This window comes from Callionymus lyra, chromosome 3 (assembly GCF_982586985.1).
Source record: "Callionymus lyra chromosome 3, fCalLyr1.hap1.1, whole genome shotgun sequence".
Lineage (NCBI taxonomy): Eukaryota > Metazoa > Chordata > Actinopteri > Syngnathiformes > Callionymidae > Callionymus > Callionymus lyra.
The window spans coordinates 11,028,771-11,051,419 of record NC_141820.1 but is presented as its reverse complement, the minus strand read 5'-3'; the positions used below and the strand labels follow the sequence as shown (position 1 = coordinate 11,051,419).

Genomic DNA, 22,649 nt, shown 5'->3' with positions numbered 1-22,649 from the left:
AAACATTTACAGTTTTCTTTGTCCTCGCATGAGTGAGCAGAAGAATGCTCAGTCACTCCGCCTGGATGGTGGACTTTCTTTTGCAACAGTGGCTACCAAGTTGTCCTTTAAATCCGCCGTCTTCAAAGGTGCGCAGATGCATCAGTCACATCTTTCAGTAGTCAGTACTTTTTGCTTTTTCTAATTACTTGGTCAAAAATTGTGACAAGTTTATCATTACTGCGTATCTTCGCGTCAATCTCAGTTCCATTAGCACCAAGAAGCTATTTATATTCAGCCAAAATTATCGATTGATCAAACTTTGTTATAACTTCCTTAAAATAAACTGTACGTTAACTTTAACTTTACTTTCCCTGCAATTGTTTGTCACACATGAATGATTCAATTACATTTGGATTTCTAAGGGGGCATTCAAGAGCGTAGGATATTAAATTAATAAACGTGTTAACAAGTGAACAGTAATCACTTCAATGAACAAAAAAAAACACAAAACATGTATAGTTTCTATAGAACGACAAAGCAGAAATGGTAATTGTGTGAAGAATAAAATGCAATTATTGAAGTGAGTTTGATCAATTCACCGTTTTCTGAACTTAATTATTTGAGTTTTCGAGTAAGACGTTTTATCCACCAGACAGTTTTGTATTGTTCTTATTTATTTAACATTTAAAGGTTTTCTCTGAATTTTTATACAGTATCATTGTTGTTATTTAATAGGTTTATGTTATACATAATTTAAAAATAAACGTCACTTTCGTGTGTTTTTGTATTTTAAAGTTCCCTCGCCTTTTGCACAAGAATGACGAATGGGTAGTTTAATTTATTGTTCTTACTTTTTAATATGAATAGTTTAATTACAGCATCCAATCTTAACCTTCTCCCTCTTACAAATAGAGTTAATTTCCCAAGTAACTAGTTACTTTGAAATTAACAAGTAACTTTCGTTTATTTCTCTCTTGATGGTATTCAGTGTGTTTTCGCTCGTATAGTCTACTGTATGTAGTCTTTGTATAACACCTTATCTTAATTTTCTTAACTCATCTCAACCTTACTTATAAAGCGCTTTAAAAACAACAACAGTCTTTACAAAGTGCTGTACAGTGACATAAAAGAAAGCATAGTTAAAACACACAAAGGTAAAAACAATATCAAATAAAACAAGTAAAAAGCACTTAAAACAGCTCTGAGTCTCATGCTGCGTTAAAAGCCAGGGAATAAAAAGAAGCGGTGGACGGTCATTATGGTGAAAAATTTCTCATAATATTCTTCGTTCCTAACCTTCCTCTGTCGAAGATGACTTTCACGTTTGTTTTTTTTTTGTTTGAAGGCGAAGATCTACAGTCGTTCTTCTTCAATCTTTGTTCTTTTTCCTTCGACGAGGTATCAATTTTATTTATTATTCATTTTTGGGGGAATGTTCCTCCCTGGATTCTTTTGGTTTAAATTAAATTTTTACTTTTTTTCCCCAGAATTTGCCCAAAGGAAGTGCAAACTGTTTAAAACTATAAAGTAAAGTAGATCTATGAAATTTATATTTATATTAGCAATCTCTTTGACTTTGTTCTTATCATTTGCTCTTTGTTCTTGATTTTGCTTTTATAAAACCTACTGTACCTTCTATCGTCTGCTGTGAACTGGAATTCTAACTTCCTGAAGTCGATGTCCAGAGGGATTCAATTTCTTAGACTGTTAACGTGATGCCGAGCTCCTTCTTACAGAGAAGTTGTCGGTTCAATACCTCTCAACACATGGGATGGATCAGAGAAACCTGGAAATGACACAATATTGATGCCCTTTGCAGTAAAACAGGAGTAAACTGCTGTGTATCCACTTAACGTGATAAAATGTGGGCAAAATGTCTTTGGAAACACCGTGACCTTCACCACACACAAGAGAGTCGAGCACACCTTGTGGTTGGACGAGCTGGAGATCTGACTCAAATCCTTTTATCTCCCAATCCCTTTTATCGTTATGTTTCTTTTGATCTCAGAAACTCATTTCAGCTCAACCCTAACCCTGTAGATGGGCACCGACAAATATGTAGAAATGCCGTGGCCTTAAGTCGGCTCTGTTTTTTTATTTTTTCTCTTTCTCTCGCGTCATCAAATCTTCATTTTCTGCCTCTGTGCGTGTGCGAGAGACGTGTTGAACCTATTGTGCCGTGGTCTTCTGACCTGGCAAGTCCTCTTTTGCCATTTTATTCTTAGAGACATGGTATCATTTCAAATAAGACGAGTAAAGACATGATCTTAATGTGTTTTATTATACGTCTCTTGATGAGTTAACCCTTTAACAAACGGGGATTGTTTCCATTAGCTATAAATAACACAATGGACATGATTTCCAGAATTTCAGCTAGTTTTAGTAATTGTAAGGGGGCACAAAAGGGGTCTCCTTTCAAAATTCAAAAACTCCTTATTTTGAGAGAACAGTATATATTATTTAACACAATGCATAAGAAATATATACAGAATTGCAGCTCCTTTTGTTAATTTTTGAGGCGTGGAAAGGCGTTAGAACCCCACATGAAAATGTATATACTTCCAATTTAGGTATATATTACATAACCCACGAGAAATATTTCAATGTCAACACAATGTGTTTTAAGGGAGTGGAAAAGGGGTAGAAAGCTCCTGTTTATGTTAAGGGGATAGAAAACCCCTCATTAAAATTAAATTGTATCCATTTACAATGGCATTCTGGCCCAATATTTACAACATATTAAATAAAGATTGACATAATTTAACTCAGCAACAGTTAGGTCCATAACCCACCTCTTTACCCTTTAAACTATATGTATTTCATACTCAGTAAGGGATGTTTTAGGAATTGTATCTCCTATTGTTAATTGTAACATGGTAAAAAGGGGGTTAATTCATAAAAACATGCATGAATAATAAAACACTTCCAATTTTTATTAAATTTAATCCACGTGTATTACATAAAACATTTGTATTTCTAGAATTTCAGCTACTCATCATTTAAAAAGGGCCTGAAAGAGGGAGACAAGACCCCAATAAAAATCCAAACCCATTCAATTGATTCGAAATAAATTACATTATTCATATCACAAGACCCCCCTATGAGAATTCAAACATCCATATTTAATGATAATTAACCCAAGTGAAGATTTAGTAGATCGGTAGAGTTCCATTAAAATGAATACCATATTTATTAGATATTAAACTGAGCAGTATTCTGCAAGTCTCTAACTAAGTAAAGTATGATTTCCAGAATTCAATTCCAATAGTTTCAAGAAATATAAGCACAGAAAAAGTAATTACTACTTGTATGTTGTGTTAGAAAAAGATCAATTAGGAAAAGGTGTACATTTCTAAAGCACAAAACTAAGATAAGTAATATTTTTAATATGTGTTTCAATAATGAGCGAGGGGTCAACAAAAGTAGGGCTCGTCGGAAAAAAAATAAATACCCATGTTGCTTTGTCAGTATTGGTCGGGGTCATGTGGTTAAGCATCTGCTCAGCGTTGGAGGCAGTGACCCAGAACAAGAGAGAGGAAGGAAGAACATACGAGCAAGCTAATGTGATGGGTGTTGCGGAGTGGAGTCGAGGTGTGAGCGGAACAGACGGTCAGTGGCAAAGTTCAAAGCATTTAATGATGCCGGCTGCAAACACCCTGCTGGGCTTTGCAGGAGGAAAATCGGGGGAAAAAAAAAAATGTATGCATGATCTTCCAAATTATCTGCAAAAACACATGGTCGTCTAGACTGGAGAGGAAGAAGTAACTAACTGGAATTGGCCAATTAATAAGTATCAGCTTGAAGGAATATAACCAAATACTTTTTTTTCATCAATTTGGCGAAAGAAAAGAAGATCATTTTTGGATCTTCATGATTTACTGTAGATTCTTATCCATGCATGATCAACAATTCAGGTATTTCATCATTTCTACTTCATTTCACAAGAATAAGTATCGTATTTAATATTGTTATTCATCAGCGTTCTCACTTTAAAATATATTTTTTTAACTGATATTTCACCCACAATTCAGATTTTAGAGTAATTTGTGTCTCTGGCATTATTGGCATAAATCTGCTGTATTTCTATTTGACAGTCGCGAATGAGGCTCGATTTTCTTCGTCCAAAAAGTCAAACTTAAAAACATCCAAATACCTACATACTGCTCGTCTGTAACGTCCATCTTGTGAAGAAGCCTCGACCAGAGAAATTGTTCCGAAAAAAAATATATATATATATTTTAAGGTTGTTTGTAGCATAAGCTAACAGGCTAACATGCTACACTCAAGGTAAACATTGCTATATAACCTCATGTGATAATTAGTGTCTAAAATATACACTTGTTTAATTATTTTCAAATAATTCCTTATCTCGAGGCTTCGATAAAAGAGGGACATTACAGGCGAGCAGTCTGGAGTTATTTGAATGTTTTTAAGAGTCTTTTTGGAAAAAGAAAATTAGTATTTGTGGCCGTCAGATGGACACATTTATGTATGCAACTCCCAAAAATAAAGGGATTACTAATAAATAATCCCAAACCTAAGGCTACTGGCAGAACTATGCCTTTAAATACACTAAGAATAATATGATACTATTGAAATATGTAACTAAAATAACCAATAATATAAGCTTCAAGTTAAAATTAAAGCCATAAAGTGAAAATATATTTTAATCCTACTTTTAAAAATTTACATTGAAGCTCATTTTCTTCACAAAATGGAAGATCACTTCAAAGAGGAAGGCAACACACACCTAAAAGTTCCTTCTCCTCTAAGTCTTGTTTCATTTTAGAAACCACGAAAAGCATATGGTCAGTTGACCTGAGGGACCCGATGAGGGAGATTGTGCTCTGCCAGATCAGGAGGGGCAAGACGGTTCAAGGCTATAAAACAAACATGTGAATTATAAAATTCATGCCACCAGAGCGAGGCCAAGATGGCGATACTGCACTCGCTTTTGTCTGGTCTTGTTCCAGAAGTGCACTGCTGAGAAAGGGATGAGTGATCGACTCCAACAAAAAAAAAGACATTTGCAGTTGTCCAGTCGAGATGAAGGAATGAATTGCTTTTGAATGATAGTCTTTCTGTGAACCATTATGACTGAAATACTCCATGTTTGGTTCAGACTCACCACGTTTATATGTGTTTGACACTAAAATAGCCTCGTTTTTTGTAGGTTCTCCTTTTATCTCTCTCAGTACGACCAATTTTGTAAAAATAAATGTTGTTTTGTGGTCACATGGAAACAAGCTAAATTTCCAGGCAGGTCGTCCAGACAAAGATAAGAAAGAATGATATGAATAAATGATAAAATAAGTTAAATAACAGCTATAGATCTCTACAATGTAAGTAGTGACTGACTTTATACAATTACAAAAGAACAAATGTAGAAGCAAATATAGAGAAATTAAGTCAAAATGTTAAGTAATGCAGCTTTAAAAATGATGCTTATTCATGTTTCACATTTAAAATCTTTGCCCCGTCAATGAACTAGGATTCAGTTAACAAAGTAATTCATAAGAGCCATAAAATTATATTTAATGAGGTAACTTTGACCAAAAAAACTTTCAGAGGTTCAGTAAAAACCTAAAATTACAATACATAGACAACCAGGTAAATTTTTACTATCCAGGTAGAAATAGATCTGGCAATGATTCCCAAAATAGTTAAACTATTTACCTTGATTTCCAAAGAGCCCATCGTCCTTAGATAATAGATGAAGTGACCCTTTTATCGAAGTTTACCCTCTAACAATATACGATCAATACTCAGTCAAGAGGCCATATAATCAATCATTTTTACAGTTCAGTGAATGTTAGCAAATGTACAGTGGTGCAATACTTCTGTCAACATGGTTAATGTTGTGTTGAAACTTGACATTTTAGAATTATCATCGTTAAAATATGATTGTCTGGTTTTGGCTATTCTAAAATGGAAAACTTAAAAGACTAAGAGTAAGACTTCCTTTTGTTCTTCCAACATTGAGGTTTGGTTTAGGTTGTCACATCAGCTCAATAACCTATAATAACCATAAAAACTCATATAAGGACATACAGAACACATGTTAAAAATAATGACAAAAATAAAAAAGGAAAAATGTACATCCAAATAAAGAATAATAAAAACAAAGGACAATGGTAAATTAAGTAATGATAAATAATTGGCGACAAATATCCTGACAGTAGCGACAGAAAGAACTTATGAAGGTATAATTGTCAACCAGAAATGCTTATTTTTACACGTTATCAAGCCCTATGATGACATGATTTCAGTGATTATTTTTACAAAGTAAGAGAAACAAGTGACCTTTACGTATCAGCGATTGACTGAATTACCTCCACACGACAAAAACTACGTAGTGTTGTTGCTGGGTAATAAACTCAAGACACATACAACCATCCCACAGAGACATTAATCCAAAAGGACCTTCATCAGCTGTTTTTTAATTACAGATGCAGGTGCAGTAATTTCCCCTAAAAAGTGCAATAACTTTGAGTCTCAGGCTGCGAATCCTGTCACAATCACAATCCAGCGTCACAGAGGTAGAGCCAAGGATTCAAAATAGGACCAAAGACACTTCCACACTGAGTCAAAGATGGCCGCGAGAGCATTACAAGACCTGGCATTAGTATCGTTTTTTGTGGATTACGATACAGTTTTAAAAAAAACCCAGGAGGAAAAAGATTGGGTAGAAAATAAGTATCTTTGTGTGGACAAGGCTGTGTCGAGTGCAGAACCACAAGATGCTTTACTGGGTTATGCCAATACTGAAGGCTACAGTGTACAAAAGAAGGGTCGGGTCAGTTAAATCTCCAGAGCCGATTCTGCCTGGAGAACAGATTGAAAAACTTCTGTGATGATATAATAGTTTAAATGTATATATATTTATATAAATATGGATTAAATTGGATGGTTCAGAAGTTCAGATGATTCAAAATAGCCTCTGAAAACTGTTTGGTACAACAACACACTCCCTTTGACATCATTTAAAACTGTGTGTCTTTGAGAATTTTCTCCTTTTTTTTCCCCCCTCTATTGTCTGGTGACAAAGTAACATCCAACCACAATTCTGTAAAATATTCAAGAGGACCAGACCTAGATGGCTGTCCTCATCTTTTAAACAACTAGTATAAATGGAACATGGAGGGAATACTGTTGCGAGAAGGCATTGTTTACTGGCTCGTCTCCGAGAGTAAAACAGATAAAATGTTAGATTAGAACACAAACAAGTCTTTCTTAAGTGCTTTCCCTTCTGAAATGTGAGTCCGCCTTTCACGTGAGAAGGACGAGTGAATAGAAAAGTAGTTCTCTTAGCCATGAAGGACAATATGTCTATGAAGTTTGACAGTCTAGGAAAGCAGACCCTTAACTCATCACTGTACGTTGTACTCGAGAGTAAACTGGCCTTTTTTTTTTTTTAAAGCGACGACTTGGTCATTGGTATGTTTTTATCTACAAGGAGATTTTAGGTAAACTTCCTTGTTAGTTGTCATTGTTTATGTCTAGAAAATGTTTTCCCCAGGCGTCTCAGGATATGGTGCTTATGACTGTTCCTTTAGCTCGTCACAGAACTGGGTAAAACAGCTTTCAAGTTTTCTGTGCCGTCCTCATGGAATAAACTCGAGCTCCAGGATGTAGTAACTTTAAACAAATTCAAGGCTGTTGTCATAAATTTCACGTAGGATTCACTCGGAAATTGTGAGCGTTTTTAGTCAGTAATATTGTTATTACTGTGTTTTTTTCCGCTTTTGTTGTACTATTTCACTTAATATTGAGTTTGTAAGTGTTTTTATGTGTGGCTGTGTTTTGCTTTACATCCTGACCAGGTCCCTCTTGTAAAATAAGTAAATCTCAATCGGACCAGAAAATAAAGGAAAATACTCCCTAAGGGCTTGTATATTAATATCTAAACTAAATAGTAGTGATACACTTAAGAAGCTTCATGAAACACTATTTTCAGAGCCTACTACATGGCACTCTTGGTTGTATAATATATGGTTGTTTTTTGTGTTTTTTCTTAGGTAGGAATGGGTTGACGAGGCTTCATGAAACATCTGATGAGGTTTCATGATACAGTGTTACCATTTTGAAAGACCACTAGATGGCACTCTTTGCTTTATATTATTGGAATTTGGTTGACTAATTCAATGAAACCTGGCATCTAGTGGTCTTTCAAAATGAACACACTGTATCATGATACAGTGTGTTCATTTTAAAGACCACTACATGTCATACTTAGTTTGAAAATGACAGGTTTCACTGGATTAGTAGATAAAAGATTATAAAGAAGAGAACACCCTTTAGTGGCCTTTCAAAATGAAGTCCCTGTATCATGATACAGTGACTTCATTTTAAAAGGCTACTTGATGTAACTCAGCTTGAAAATAACATCAGGTTCCATTAAATTACGAGACCAAAGACTATAAAGCAAAGGGTGCCATCTAGTGGCCTTTCAAAAATAAAGTCACTGTATCATGATACCTCATCAGCCGTTTCGTGAAGCCTCATCAACCACTACTATAAGCATCCAGTCTACTGAAACTTCACATTATTTTTTCAAAACTAAGAACACAACCAACTGAGCTTCAAAATATTGGACAATGCTTTATGAAGCTTCATCAGCACTTTGTGTTACCAATTGTGTTCATTCAAGCATCGGTAGTTATTACCATTTTATGATTACGTTTTTAACTAAAAGGGTATCCATATAACATTTAGCCGAAGAGAAAAACTGCATTTAAGGAATCTTCTTTTGACTAAAGCCAAGTAGAGGAAAAGGTATATTTCTAGTGGGAAGGTTGGTGGGGGGCGGACGAACGCAAGTAAGGCTCAGACTGTTAGGTAAGCAGGTGACGGCGATAGCCTCCAGCTGTGAAATGAGTGTGCCCAGAAACAGTCTGACAGGGCCTGCTGGGAAAATAAGTCTTCTCGGGGAAAGAAGCAGGCAGCCATGTGTGCACATACCGACTCTTCAAACACATCCGCGCAAGCCAATTGAACAGTGGAACCAACAGTTTCCCCCCAGTGTGCGGCCCAGACAGGAAATACATCATCGCTTAGACAGGAAGTGCACCACCTGCCGTGTTCTCTGGCAGGTGAATCCAGGAATGCACGTCGACGAAATTCGTCTAAATCCATCATTTATTAGTAAATGTTGAGCTTTCATTTCTTATCTTGATTCAAGAGTCTTTGTTAGAGTGAAATTTAAAGGTTGAATTCTATCATCAGAATAGAGAAATCTGACTTAAAGTTTCAATTAACAAGTTGCCGCCGTGATTAAAATTCAAATTAAATATTTAAAATGATGACTTTAAAACTCAATTATTCATATTAAGAGGAAGTTCTCTTTCGTTTAAAACGACGCCGTACTTCGAAGGACAGAACAGTTCAAGCGGACACGATTCTAAACCAACCCGACCTGACTTCACGGAGAAAATCTGGCTTGTTTTAAAAAAAGGAAGCAAGCATGAGCAGACAAGAAAAGAGGCAAACATAAAAATAACAAAAAGCCTAGAGCTACATCTTGCGTTGATGCATCATAAAAATGAAGAGGAAAAAAAAAAAAGGAAGCTGATGAGGTGGTGAGAGTGTATTTACATAGCAAGTAGGATGTGATGACTTGTGAGTTTGGGACGCGAGGGTTTTACCTGTCAAGCGAGAGGATCAAACTCAGGCACAAAGAAGTGACTGCGGTTTCTCCCTCCTCCCTCCATAAATCGCGCTCAAATACCTTCCAATGCTCCAGAAATGTGTCTTAAATGAGTAAACAATTGTTTTCGGTGCCTTGTGAGATTAATTAAAGTAATCACAGCTTAGAATATTACCATAAAAATGTGGCTTATTTAACTACGCAAATTACCAGAGGAGGCTGAGAGCGACGGCTGGAGGTTTTCATCGAGTGTCTGGAGTGAAAAGCGGTTATTGAGGAAATAAGATTTTCAGGACAATTGAAATTAATATTTAAATATTTTCTCATAGCGTTCAATTTAGATTCTTTTAATAACGTTGTTTTTAAAACACCCGTTTTCACAGCATGTGAAAGGAAAACTATGTAAAGGAGAATTATATTTTACATTTAATTGACATTAAACAAACAAAGGAAGAAGGTCTCAACAAAAGTAGAAAATGTAACAGTCCACGCCAACAACCACACATTTTAAATAAATATATTTATAATAAAAGTCATAATAATAATATATAAATTAATGAATACTGTGCTCAACAAGTGTAGAAGAATATAACAGTCCACTCCAACATCAAAACAAGTTATATATAAGATTTATATCTAGTCTAACAAGTAAAGGTAAATCAAATAATATTATATAATAATAATGTTGAAAAAACTGTGCTCAGCAAGTGTAAATAAATATACCAAGCGACTCCAACAACAAAACAAATTAAATGAAACAAATGTATTAATATAATAATAATAATAATATAAAGAAATGTGTGCAGCTAGTGTAAAAAGGTAACAGTCCACCCTCAGAACAAAACAAGTTAAATAAACAACGTTTTATTAATAATAATAACAATATATTTTTCTTGTTGAGCACAGTTTTCTTATAACAATCCACTTTAACAAGTGATACAGTTAAATACAATAAATCCTATGTAAGAAAACTGCAGTCAAAAGTGTAGACAAATATAACAAAGTCCATTAAAATGAATATTATAATATTATTAATGATAAAATAAAACTGAAAGAGTATTATAACAGTCCACTCCAACAGCAAAACAAGTTAAATAAAAAAAATGTATTAATGACAATAATAAAATAATAATATTGAAGAAATTGCGCTCAGCTCGTGTAGAACATTTTATAAAAGTATAAAAAGTAATAATGAGAATAGAATAGCAGAATGAGTGCACGAATGCTCCTACCCAGGTGCAAAACAAATAGACTCAGGGACACATTCATTCCTCGGGCTATTAAATTGTACAATTCTGAGTTCGGGGGCAGGAGTGGAGTTAAAGTATCTGGATGTTCTGTTCCATGTTAGTCTTTGTATCCTGTGTCTTTGTTGTTTTTCTTTGACCTATGTTCTTTGTCTTTATCTTTATACTTAGATTGTGTCATCTTGTTCTTCTTCTTATGTTCTTTTCTTATTTTATTTTTTATGTATTATTTTTTATTGTTTATGAAAAATTGCTGGCTACTGGAAAAAAACAACTTATCAATAAAGTTTTACCTTACCTTACCTTAGAATAATAATATAAGAAAACTATTGCAACAGTCCACTGCATCAGGGTTTCTAACAGTAATCTTAATTATACTCTTCACCGCCATCTGTCAGATTCAGAACACGGTCGATAAACGGGTCGACGGCCAATAATAAAACGAAAAACGACCTGAAATTGTACTTTGGTTCAAATTATCGTCAACGACTGATTTTTCATTTTTGATCACTAATAGAAAAAAAGGCTTCAAGCCTGTTTATATAACTGCAATCTTAGTCATTCCTGAAGCCATGTTGTTGTGCAGGTCCTTCCAGGAGATGTGTGTGTCAGTGTTTGTCCCGGAGTGCATGTCATTAAGGACATCAGTATTCCTCTCAAGGACGGCTTGACAGGGACAGACTCTGGATGTCACCAGTAATTGAACCTCTGACCAGTATTCGCTTCCCTCCGTCTTCCATCCTATGGACACGACTCACAATTCCACGCCGCGGTTAAGACGAGGCAAAAAAAAAAGCCGCCGATCTTGATGCAAACTACGTTTTATCTTTATGCGTTACATGAATATTTCAGGACGCACAAAGTCAACAAACACAAAGCGCCAAAAGGATGGAAGCACCAGCTGGATACGAAGCTGCCTGTCTTTCTTAATTCCTCATCTGACACTCTTATTAATAATGTGTGTAGACGAGAGTGTGCGCTCACGCCTGTGTTTGCGAGTCTGTGGTCACGTCCCTCGAGGGGAACGCGTGCTTCTTGACGTGGCCAACATTTTAATGCTGATTCATTTGTATGTATGTGTGAGTGTTTTTCCCAGTGTCTTTTGTTTCGTGTGTTCACGTCACGTCTGCTTCTGATCATCCTCGACATGGGTGTGCTTGCCTGTGTGTGACAGCGAAGGGGAAGATCAGCATCTCTAATGATGGTAATAAGTCATAACATACGTGCAAGTCTGTGAGGGTTTTTTGTTTGGAAGCTTTAAAGGTGAAGCTAAAAGTCACCATTTCTGACTGTTCTAAGACATGTCTCTAGTACAACACTGCAAAAAAAACCTGACCAAAAACTGTCTCCTTCAACTAAGGAAAATCTCTAAACTTGGGAAAATGATGTCACAACATGATCTGGAGTTTATAATCCATGTGTTTGTGTCTTCTCGTTTATACTATTGTAACAGTTCATTTTGGTGTCTTAACAAGAAGGATCTGTCTCGCCTGCAGTTCATACAAAACTCTGCAGCGAGAATTCTGAGCCGCTCTAGTAGAAGAACTCACATTTCCCCGATCCTTAAATCTCTTCACTGGCTGCCAGTTTCTTTCAGGATCAATTAAAAAAAATTCTGGTTCTTACTTTTACGTTCTTAAGACTTTTTTATTTGTGCTTTTTCATAAATTCTCTGGCCTTTTAGAGTTTTAAAATATGTATTTTTTACTGTAACTAAGTAAGTAAGTCAATGTTATTTGTAAAGCAGCTTTCAAAATTCTAAAAATAATTGATTTATATTGTTTAGATATTTGGTGTCGCCTGGTTTAGTAAATTAAAAAACAGGTTTCGAGGTTTTCATTTACAAAAGTTACTGAATCAAATGGCTGGCTTCCATCCTTCAGGCAGTGTTAACAAACATGTCAAAAATGTCAAACATTTTAAACAAAATGTAATCAAAACACTGGTTGAACTGCGAGGAATAAGTAAGTAACCCTTAAAAAATAGAGTGGAAGTTATTTTGTTATCGCATGCGTGAAGGAATTAAACTGTTAAACTGGAAGCTTCCATATTATGAAAACCCCATCAAGAGATAAGACGAATGTACACCAGACACCAACTGGAAAACACGACCATTGACAATGCAAAGATCTTGTTCAATTGAAACCTTTATCCTGCTTAGTATAGTTGGTTTTTTCTCCAATGAATACGGATAATGCCATTAATCTAATAGATGTCATGGGTTCATTAAACACGTGTGTCCTGGGGACATGCCATTAACACGTATACGGATAATATTCCACAGCCACCAACCCACTAATGGGACAGTTTGTATTGAAAACTATCATGACTATATGTTCCGATGTGGTGAGGAAAAAAACAACTAATCACACAAACGTGTGAAATCAAATAATGGGATTAAATAACACTTTGACAGCTTCACCATGGCTTTATAAAGAAAGAAATCGGCATGTCAGAGATTGGAGATGTCAGAGATATTAAAATGCCTGCGAGGTTTAACTGCACTCTCTAATCTGAACACTATAGAATTTAATACTAAAATATGTATATATTAATACCATCATTTTAGCTCCTTTGGTTAAAAAGTATGGAGGTGAAAGACATCATGAAATTGATATTATGTAAACGTTAAAATGTGTCCCATTTCAATTAGATCATACCGTATTTAAAGCAAATAATTTCCTAATCACAACTATAGTAAGGTGAATAATCTACTACAGAAATGTAGTATATTTTCTCCCCTTATACATGTGCATTTTATTTAATGAATGGGTGGTTTGAATTAGTCAGTTAGGTAAAGATTCCAGATAAAATATATCAATCATATCCTTGAATTAGGTTTTAAAATACCCAATATTATCCGTCCAATGGTCACGTCAGCACAATTTGATGGACGATGGCATCATTTATGAGAACGGCTTCGTGGAACAAGTAGAAAACGGTCGACCTTCTGAAGCTATTTAACGCTTCATTCTCCCGTGTGCGACTTAAATCAACAAAAGAATCGTTAGCTAAGATGTACGACGTGACGTTAAGAGATCTGGCATTTTCCTGGAGCTCTTCTTCAACCCTGTGACAAGAACTTTAGTCACCAGCTAGGGCTGAAGGTTCCATGTCTTTGTACCAAACAATCATTTGCCTACTCGAGACTTGAGGAGGAAGTCCTTGTGATGAGGAGCAATTTGCGGAGACGGTTCTGTGTCTTTCATAAGCTATGCTACTGCTGGGAACGTTTCTTTATGAATGAAAATTCTATTAAATCTGGATAATGTTCTGTTTCTTGACTATTGGATGTCATCAGTGGAACCCTAACTTTGTTTTCTTAATGAAGAAAAATGACATTTCACAAGTGGAATTTTTGGTGCAACAGGATCAGCAGATTGCTTTTAACTAAATCCAAGTTTCGAGTCTCTCTCTCTCTTTTCGCCTCAGCTTTCCCCGTGGTCCATTTTCATATTCCATACTAATTAAGTCGCCGGCATGATCAGAAGGCTGCCTGTGCAACAGACACGTCCCTCCAAAATCCGACCATAAGCCACTGGATTAAATATTGGTTACAGAGTCCATGTCGGGCTAATATTCTGCTGCGATAGTGGCAGGAGTCCTTCAGTGTGTTTGTCTCCGGCTCTTAAAAGGGTTTCGACCGAGTGTCTGCCACTCTTGCATTCTATTATTTTCCTGCCTCCAAGTTCACTGAATAACAAAAAACGACAAGAGACGATTAGCGATTCTTTAATTATTTTTGTTCCTCCGAGCAAGAAAATACAAATCAGTGACAACTCATAATCCACATCCAGGCTGAAAAATGGAAAAGGAATCTGAATTATTCTGTTTTTCTTTATCGGTTTGAAGGACCCTTTCGCAAGAAAACGTATTAGATAAGCAAGTTCCAAGAAAACTATTGATTTCAAAAACCTTTTCTAATCTAACGAAGAAAACGGTAAATAAAAGATGTAGCAACCACTTGTTTTTTTGATCATTGCAACATGATTCAGCTAAAGATGGGATAGTATCCATTATGAAAGGTACATTAAATATACAGCATACACCTAAATATGAGAAAATAAAATATGTTGTTTGCCTCCAAATCATGGCTGCAGTGCAAGAGAATCTGACTGAGGTTCTTGGCACAAGAAAATGTTCCTTACAGTTTCAATAATGGTAGCAAAGTCAGGTTATTCCAAGGTCAATTATCCCGGCGATAACTGAGGACAAGAGGATGCAGTAGACTCCAGCATCTTTTGAAGCTGATGTAGTCGTAACCGTCCGTCAATTATAGTCTTGTGCGTTATTAAAAATATATCGGTGTTCCTTCAGTATCCCAATATATCGTATTAGTTCCCATGTTTCGTGATACGTATCATATCGGAGATTCTTGACATAGTCATAAAGCATTTGAGAAAGTTGTATTTAGAGTTAAAACAATACAAAATACCAAATAAAATAAGCCTGTGAGAGATATGTTCTCTTCTAAACTGTTGTATTTATGTTTGTCGATAAAGTTGTACGAATGCACTTGGTGGTTTGCCGTAAATATAAAAAAGAGCATATAGTTTAAAGTGAAAAATGTATAACATGTACAGTATAACATATGTTATAAGGTTGTGAATGTTCTATGTCAGTTTATCAATTCCGTATTCAAAACAAGACTTTTTTTTAAAGAAGTCTGTCCTGTCTTTAGCGAGTTAAAAATGTCTTGCATGTATCAGAGTAAAGGACTGAAAAAATAAGTGGAAAAAAAACCCCTAAGTCATTAAAACAATGAACGAAATAAACTATCTTTGACCCCCATCTACTCATTTCAAGGCATTTTTTTCCCACTGAATATTTAACCGTATCGGGCGAATGCATCGCTCCCAGCACTTAAAACTATGGTGCGGAAGAAGATACTCACACCGGCAAAAAAAAAAATAAGTGTGTCGAAGAGAGTGCAGTAAACAGGTTTCGAATTCAGCCACAGAATCCCATCCGACGGCAGGAAAGGACAGTGAAGAATGTGTGTGTTTAAGGGGTTCTCCTCACTTTATTTCCGAGTGTGCACATGTGCGACTTAGTATGTTTGTGGAGTAAATTAAGCCTCTGGAGCCACAGGACAAATCTGACAGACGAAAGGAGGGAGCAGGCGAGCTGAAAGAAGATGAGAGCAGAGAAGAAGTGCTGAGCAGAGGAGGGGAAAACAGAGGAGCCAGGAGGGGAGGGCGAGGGGGGGACAGCTGAGGCGAAGAAGGGAGGAGAGGCTGTGTTAAGCCGAGTGGAGGAGAGAAGAAGCAGAGGATGGGATGAGGAACAAACATTTTCTCATCTCGCTTGTTTAAAGATCAGCTACTTTTACTATTGAGGCAAACTTCTGCTGGAATATATTGGGAGATTATGAGACGATCTGAGAGACGGGTTTTGGTCCAGAATGGTTCGTTCGTTTGAGTTTTTCCATAAAAAAATAAAAAGATTGGTGGAATGAGAGTGCAGGTGGAATATTAATCTGACTCCAGCACAGAACAAAAACAAGTAAATCCTCTCTTCAGGTCCACAAAATGACATTTAATGAGACATTTATCAGAATTCTAATAGGAAGGTTTCATTGTCTTTTGAAATAAATCTCCTCAGAGAACACATCATGTTATTCTGTGACTGTTAGGGGTCGTCAAGCAAGTAAAAAGAAGGAAGATATCCTAAATAAAACCGTTTTAACCCTTGTGTTGACTCTGGGTCAAGGTGACCCGAAGGGCTGAAAACAAATATGTTTGTGGTACCCCTTGTGTTGTCTCTGGGTCAAGGTGAATGAATTACACCACTGCATATTTATTTTTGGAAGCCAGGGAGGTCAGAAGGGATACCACAAACACATTTGTTTGAGCCTTCAGGTCACATTGACGCCGAGATAACGAGGAATACCACACACACATTTGTTTGAGCCTTCAGGTCACTTTGACCCTGAGATAACGAGGAATACCACACACACATTTGTTTGAGCCTTCAGGTCACTTTGACGCTGAGATAACACAAGGGATAACACAAAGATGTTTGTTTTTGATCCTTCTGATCACTTTGACCCCAAGATAACACAAGGGATAACACAAACACATTTGTTTTTAGCCTTCAGGTCACATTGACCCCGAGATAACGAGGAATACCACACACACATTTGTTTGAGCCTTCAGGTCACTTTGACGCTGAGATAACACAAAGATGTTTGTTTTTGATCCTTCTGATCACTTTGACCCCAAGATAACAAGGGATAACACAAACACATTTGTTTTTAGCCTTCAGGTCACTTTGACCCCGAGATAACAAGGAATACCACAAACACTTTTGTTTCCGAGACTTTGGGTCATCTTGACCTTGAGATAACACATAAAAGAGGCGTAGAAAAACAAATAGTTATGGTGTCATAATGTGTCACTCAACCGGAACCCCGAGAAGAACCACCCACGTCCGTCTCACGGTTCAGAACCTTGAGGTGGCGTCTAGACACACAAGTGCCAATAGGGTTTAATCAGAGCAGATCCATAGTGTTTCTGCACCGTCAGCCTACACATGATCCGCCTCCACACGGGAAGATCACACGGACTTTACAGTGACACTGACAAATGGTTACCACGGCCCTTTCCAAGCCTCCATACATTTAATCCCATTACACTCTTTTCTTTAATGTATTAAATGCCCACGGACTCACGTGCCTGTTGATATAAAACGCTTTTTACTGGCAACCTCTTTTAATTCCAACAGCGACCGTGAAATAGAAGATGTAAAATAGGGCTGTGTGTTGACAAGAATATGGCGATACATGTGTGACGATACGATATGTTGCAATACTGTAGGAACAATTTTCTGGCTTTTATTGCAAAGAAATGAGCAAAAACTGTCTCTAATCAAATGTGAAAGTACTTGTAGAAAAGCGCTTCTCAAAATATGAACAGAAAATGTAAACTTTTATTAACAATCTCAAACAGTCTCAAACAACCTGGAGCAACTGTCAGTGTTTCATTTTTTTTTAACTTTAAACTTTGTTTTTAAGCCAAAATGAGTCCAAACATCAACTTTAAAAGCTGCTGGACTCTGGTGTATTTGTTTTGTTGTTACTTTAACACAGAGGAAATGACTCATGTTGCCAACTAGTGGCCGGAGATTTAATGGCAGCACAAATAAATAAACGCTGTGAATATTTGAGTTTTAAATGTAAAATTAAAGATTCAATGATTGTCTTTTATACTCAAAGTATTGAAGTATAAACCATAACATAACTTTGAAATGTAAAAAAAATATTTTTAAATATCGATACTGTATCAGGAATAAAAGTATTGCAATATATCGTCATATTGATATTTTCTTTCACCCCTAATATAAACGATTCCCGACTGTTCCCTCATTATTGCGATGTGTATTCGCTTCTATAGCATCACTTTATCTGATGTAGCACCTGTTCGGCGATGCCCAGGATTAACGCTCGATCGGTTTCCAAACACATCACCTGTGTTTGCTCTTCACGATCGCACACGGTATGTTTTAGAGCATTTTCTCTTGAACCGAATTATATATTGTAACATTTTAAGGTGCCAAGAACTGGGAATGAAGATGTAAATTATAGGAAAAACAGGAAATAAGCCTGAATCTGCGAAAAACACTAATTTGAAAAATTGTTTAAAATTGACTTTCTTTCTAAACATGATCTGAATATGCACATATTATTTAAAGGAACAAGAAATATTCACAAAAAGGACAAAGAAAAATAGACCTAAATAACTAAAGAAAGTTATATTTGACGTTAATACACTAATAAATACAAATAAATTCATTGCTTTTCAGAAAAATGTTCTACATATTGACCTCGAGGGCCACATAAATACAGTCAAAAGGGCAACACATGGACAATCAGTTTAGAAAACGACAATCAAGATAAAGACAAATGGTTAAAGCGACATTGGGCGACACATTGATGCCTTACATCTAAAGAACTATAGTTTGAACCACCAGAATACAGAACAATTTTTTGGACGTTAATGCAACCAATATCTTTTACACCTTTAGCCTCCTCTACCTTCATTTGTCATCTCCATGTCCCCATATACCACGTCCATAACCCTCTTAAGTTACCATACACTTTCCCTGATACCCTAATCAACCATTTTCAGTCCACTGACTCTCCGACTCCAGTTTCCCAAAAAACATCTGAAAGCTTAACTATATGGTGCCAGTCTGGGTCTGCAGATGGTCGGTAATTTAGGGGTCCCTTGCGAGCTCGGAGACGTACTTGGAACCTTCATTTTTTAAAGCTTTTCAAGACCAATTTCGTTTTTTGGTTTGTGTTGATTTGTGTGTGGGGGGGTGAAAAAAAAAAAGAAACGAGAAATGAGTCAACCATTTATACTGCCAACATGTATCATGACTCACTGTATAGTTAAGAGGTTAAAGCTACTAATTACACCTGCCAAGGAGATGTGTTTTTGTCTACCTCTAAGAAAAATGCTGCTGAAAATATTTAAATAAAACATAGAAGATTGAATTAGGGGGTGTTGTAGAGCAAAATGCCTTTTTCTTATCTTAATACGTTGGAAATGGATCGAACCAACCACCTTCAAAAAGGTGGATGGATTAAGTTTTATTTCTGCTGCAACTGGAATTAAATAACACAAAAACTAAATGGAAAAAAAACATTTATAGACAAAGTAGCGACTTTGACGAATGACACCTTAATAACTTTATTGCTGGTGGATATTTTACATGTATTTTTATTTATTTTGGCTCTTGGTTGGGATGAGGGTTTTCTTTTCTTAGTGTGTGATTGTTCAAGTTCTTTTTATTGTCAAATATATTTATATATAAATGAAATTGTGGTCCTCTCTGACCCACGATGCAAAACTTGAACATGGTTGACATTAAATAAGACATTCAAGAAAATAAATAGATAACCAACAAAATTAAATAACCAACAATACTTAAATGATTAACTAAAACTAAACAAAAAAAATAAACAAAGTTAATACAGACCAGTTGTTTAAAATTTCAATAAGACTGTTTCAAAGTGAAACTTTCTCTTTATAGTACACAGTGTACAATCAATTCCAAGAAATTGATCAAAAGTGTTTAATAGTCTTTTTCATTTTTAGACGACACTGCTATCGTTTATGCTAGCAAACAAACGTCACCAGTGGGCTAGTGGTTACCAGGGTGTTGCCAACAACACAATCCCTCAATCTTAGGTTTTTAATCGTAATTGGACGCAGTTTTTAACGAGGAAAAAGTGTAATTACCTTTTTTTCTACTGAATCATACAATCCTGATCGACATTCATAAGCGGGTAATCAACGATATCACTTCATAATTCGCTTGAAAATTGCGTTTCGTGCCGAGATAATCGTGCGTTTGATGCCGAATAATGGCAGTAAAGACTTAATCTCGATGCATCGATGGTAGGAGCTGTGAGAGACTCTGAGAAGAGCTTCTTCAAGTTCATTTGGATGATTCGAAAAAACAATTCGGAAAAAAATGAACTTTCCCATCGAGCGTTTGTCTCCATGGATTGCATCAGTAGATCTTGACTACAAAAGTGTTTCTAAAAGTGTTGCGATTTTTAGACGACACTGCTATCGTTTATGCTAGCAAAAAAAACGTCACTAGTGGGCTGGTGGTTACCAGGGTCTTGCCAACACAATCCCTCAATCACAGGTGTTTTTAATTGCAATTGGATGCAGTTTTTAATGAGGAATAAAGTGTAATTACCTTATTTTTTAGTGAATCATACAATCCCGATCGACGTTCATAAGCGGGTAATCAACGATATCACTTCATAATTCGCTTGAAAATTGCGTTTCGTGCCGAGATAATCGTGCGTTTGATGCCGAATAATGGCAGTAAAGACTTAATCTCAATGCATCGGTGGTAGGAGCTGTGAGAGACTCGGAGAAGAGCTTCTTCAAGTTCATTTGGATGATTCGAAAAAACAGTTCGGAAAAAAAATGAACTTTCCCATCGAGCGTTTGTCTCCATGGATTGCATCAGTAGATCTTGACTACAAAAGTGTTTCTAAAAGTGTTGCGATTTTTAGACGACACTGCTATCGTTTATGCTAGCAAAAAAAACGTCACTAGTGGGCTGGTGGTTACCAGGGTCTTGCCAACACAATCCCTCAATCATAGGTGTTTTGAATTATAATTGGATGCAGTTCTAAATGAGGAATAAAGTGTTATTACCTTATTTTTTAGTGAATCATACAATCCCGATCGACATTCATAAGCGGGTAATCAACGATACCACTTCATAATTCGCTTGAAAATTGCGTTTCGTGCCGAGATAATCGTGCGTTTTATGCCGAATAATGGCAATAAAAGACTTAATCTCAACGCATCAAGTTCATTTGGATGATTCAAAAACAGTTCGGAAAAAAATGAACTTTCCCATCGAGCGTTTGTCTCCATGGATTGCATCAGGTGATCTTGACTACACAACACTTGACACCTCGATACGAGTATCCCCCCCGTGAACGCAACACCCCCAAGTCAGAAGTCATGGTGGTTTCCAAAAAACCTTCACAGTGACCTGGAAGACTAAGCCACACACACTAGTAGGAGAAGAAAAAAAAAATAGCTGTGTAAGGCTCAGCACTTTTAAGCAACTCACGTCCACACACACACACACACACACACACACACACACACCTACACGAGGACACCATTCGGTACACGCAGCTCACGTTCACCGCCACAGCCCAAGAGCGACCGCAAGAATATTTATTGGCTCCCAGCTCAATGGCAGTATTGAGGCGAAAAGGAATGGGGGGGCAAAGAAGAGAGGGAAAGGAGGGGACTAGAAGAAGGAAAGAGGCTGTTGCAGATCCTATATATATATATATTTTTACTTTTCACTGCAATACAGTTTGAGGAGGCACTGCAGTACCCCTTGAAAAAAAAGAGACGGTTTTTTTTTAAAAACTTGTCTCAGCATCATGTGTCGCATCCCCCCTTGCTTACCTTGCGCGCGGGAGGACAGCGTGCACAGCAGGACGAGGGTCCACATCAGCGTCGCCACCATCCTTCCTCGAGCACCGAGGATCGTCGTCGTCGACCCTCGGTTCCTCGACGGAGACGCGGTGCGGCGATCGGAGGATGAGGAGGATGAGGAGGAGGAGGAGGAGGAGGAGGATGCTGATGCTGGGGTCGCATGCGTGCGTCTTGCGCCAGCCGAGCGTGAGCCCTCTGAGCTCTCACCGGGCCGCATGCTGCTTCACATCCAGAAGAGATGGAGACGGTTGGGAGAGAGAGAGAGTCGGGAAAAGAGAGACGATTTTTTTCTTCCTTTTCCTCGCCTCCCTTTTTCTTTTCTTTTTTTTTAACACCCACTAAATAAACCCTTCATATCCACGTCTCAAGTCATTGAGAGGATGGAGAGATGATGGAGAAAAAAAAAGAAAAGCGCAGAGCCAGACGGGACAGATACAGGTTGTCTCTTTTTTTTTTTTTAATCCAATGTCGGTCTCTGTATCACCCCCTTAAATAATAAACAAATCCAGAATTAAAAGTATCCAGTTCTGTCTTCCCATTTTTTTTTTGGGTAAAAAAAAAAAAAAAAGACGCGTCGTAGGTTCCTTAGGTTTGGATTGGAATACAAAAAAAAAAACGGGGCAAGTCACTCCTTATTCTTTCTCAAAACCTTTTAGAAATCCGTGGTCAAGTTGAGAAGCAGGTCCGGGTGTCCAGGAGAAGAAGAAAAAAAGAAGGCGAGCGGAGACGCGAAGCATCCACCGGGTGTCAGTGGCTCAAGTCCTGCCGACGCGGATTCGT

At 36.8% G+C, this 22,649-nt stretch overlaps 1 protein-coding gene across 2 annotated transcripts in view; it reads right to left on the bottom strand.

Annotated features, from left to right (window-relative positions):
• Nucleotides 1-22,298, bottom strand: part of csmd3b (CUB and Sushi multiple domains 3b) — a 463,847-nt gene extending 441,549 nt beyond the window's left edge. For both annotated transcript variants that reach the window (XM_087786440.1, XM_087786441.1), the window contains exon 1: nucleotides 21,840-22,298. In XM_087786440.1, the coding sequence (XP_087642566.1) occupies nucleotides 21,840-22,086 (247 nt within the window). In that variant the 5' untranslated portion in view covers nucleotides 22,087-22,298. The remainder of the gene's footprint in view (nucleotides 1-21,839) is intronic.
• Nucleotides 22,299-22,649: the final 351 nt, after the last annotated feature.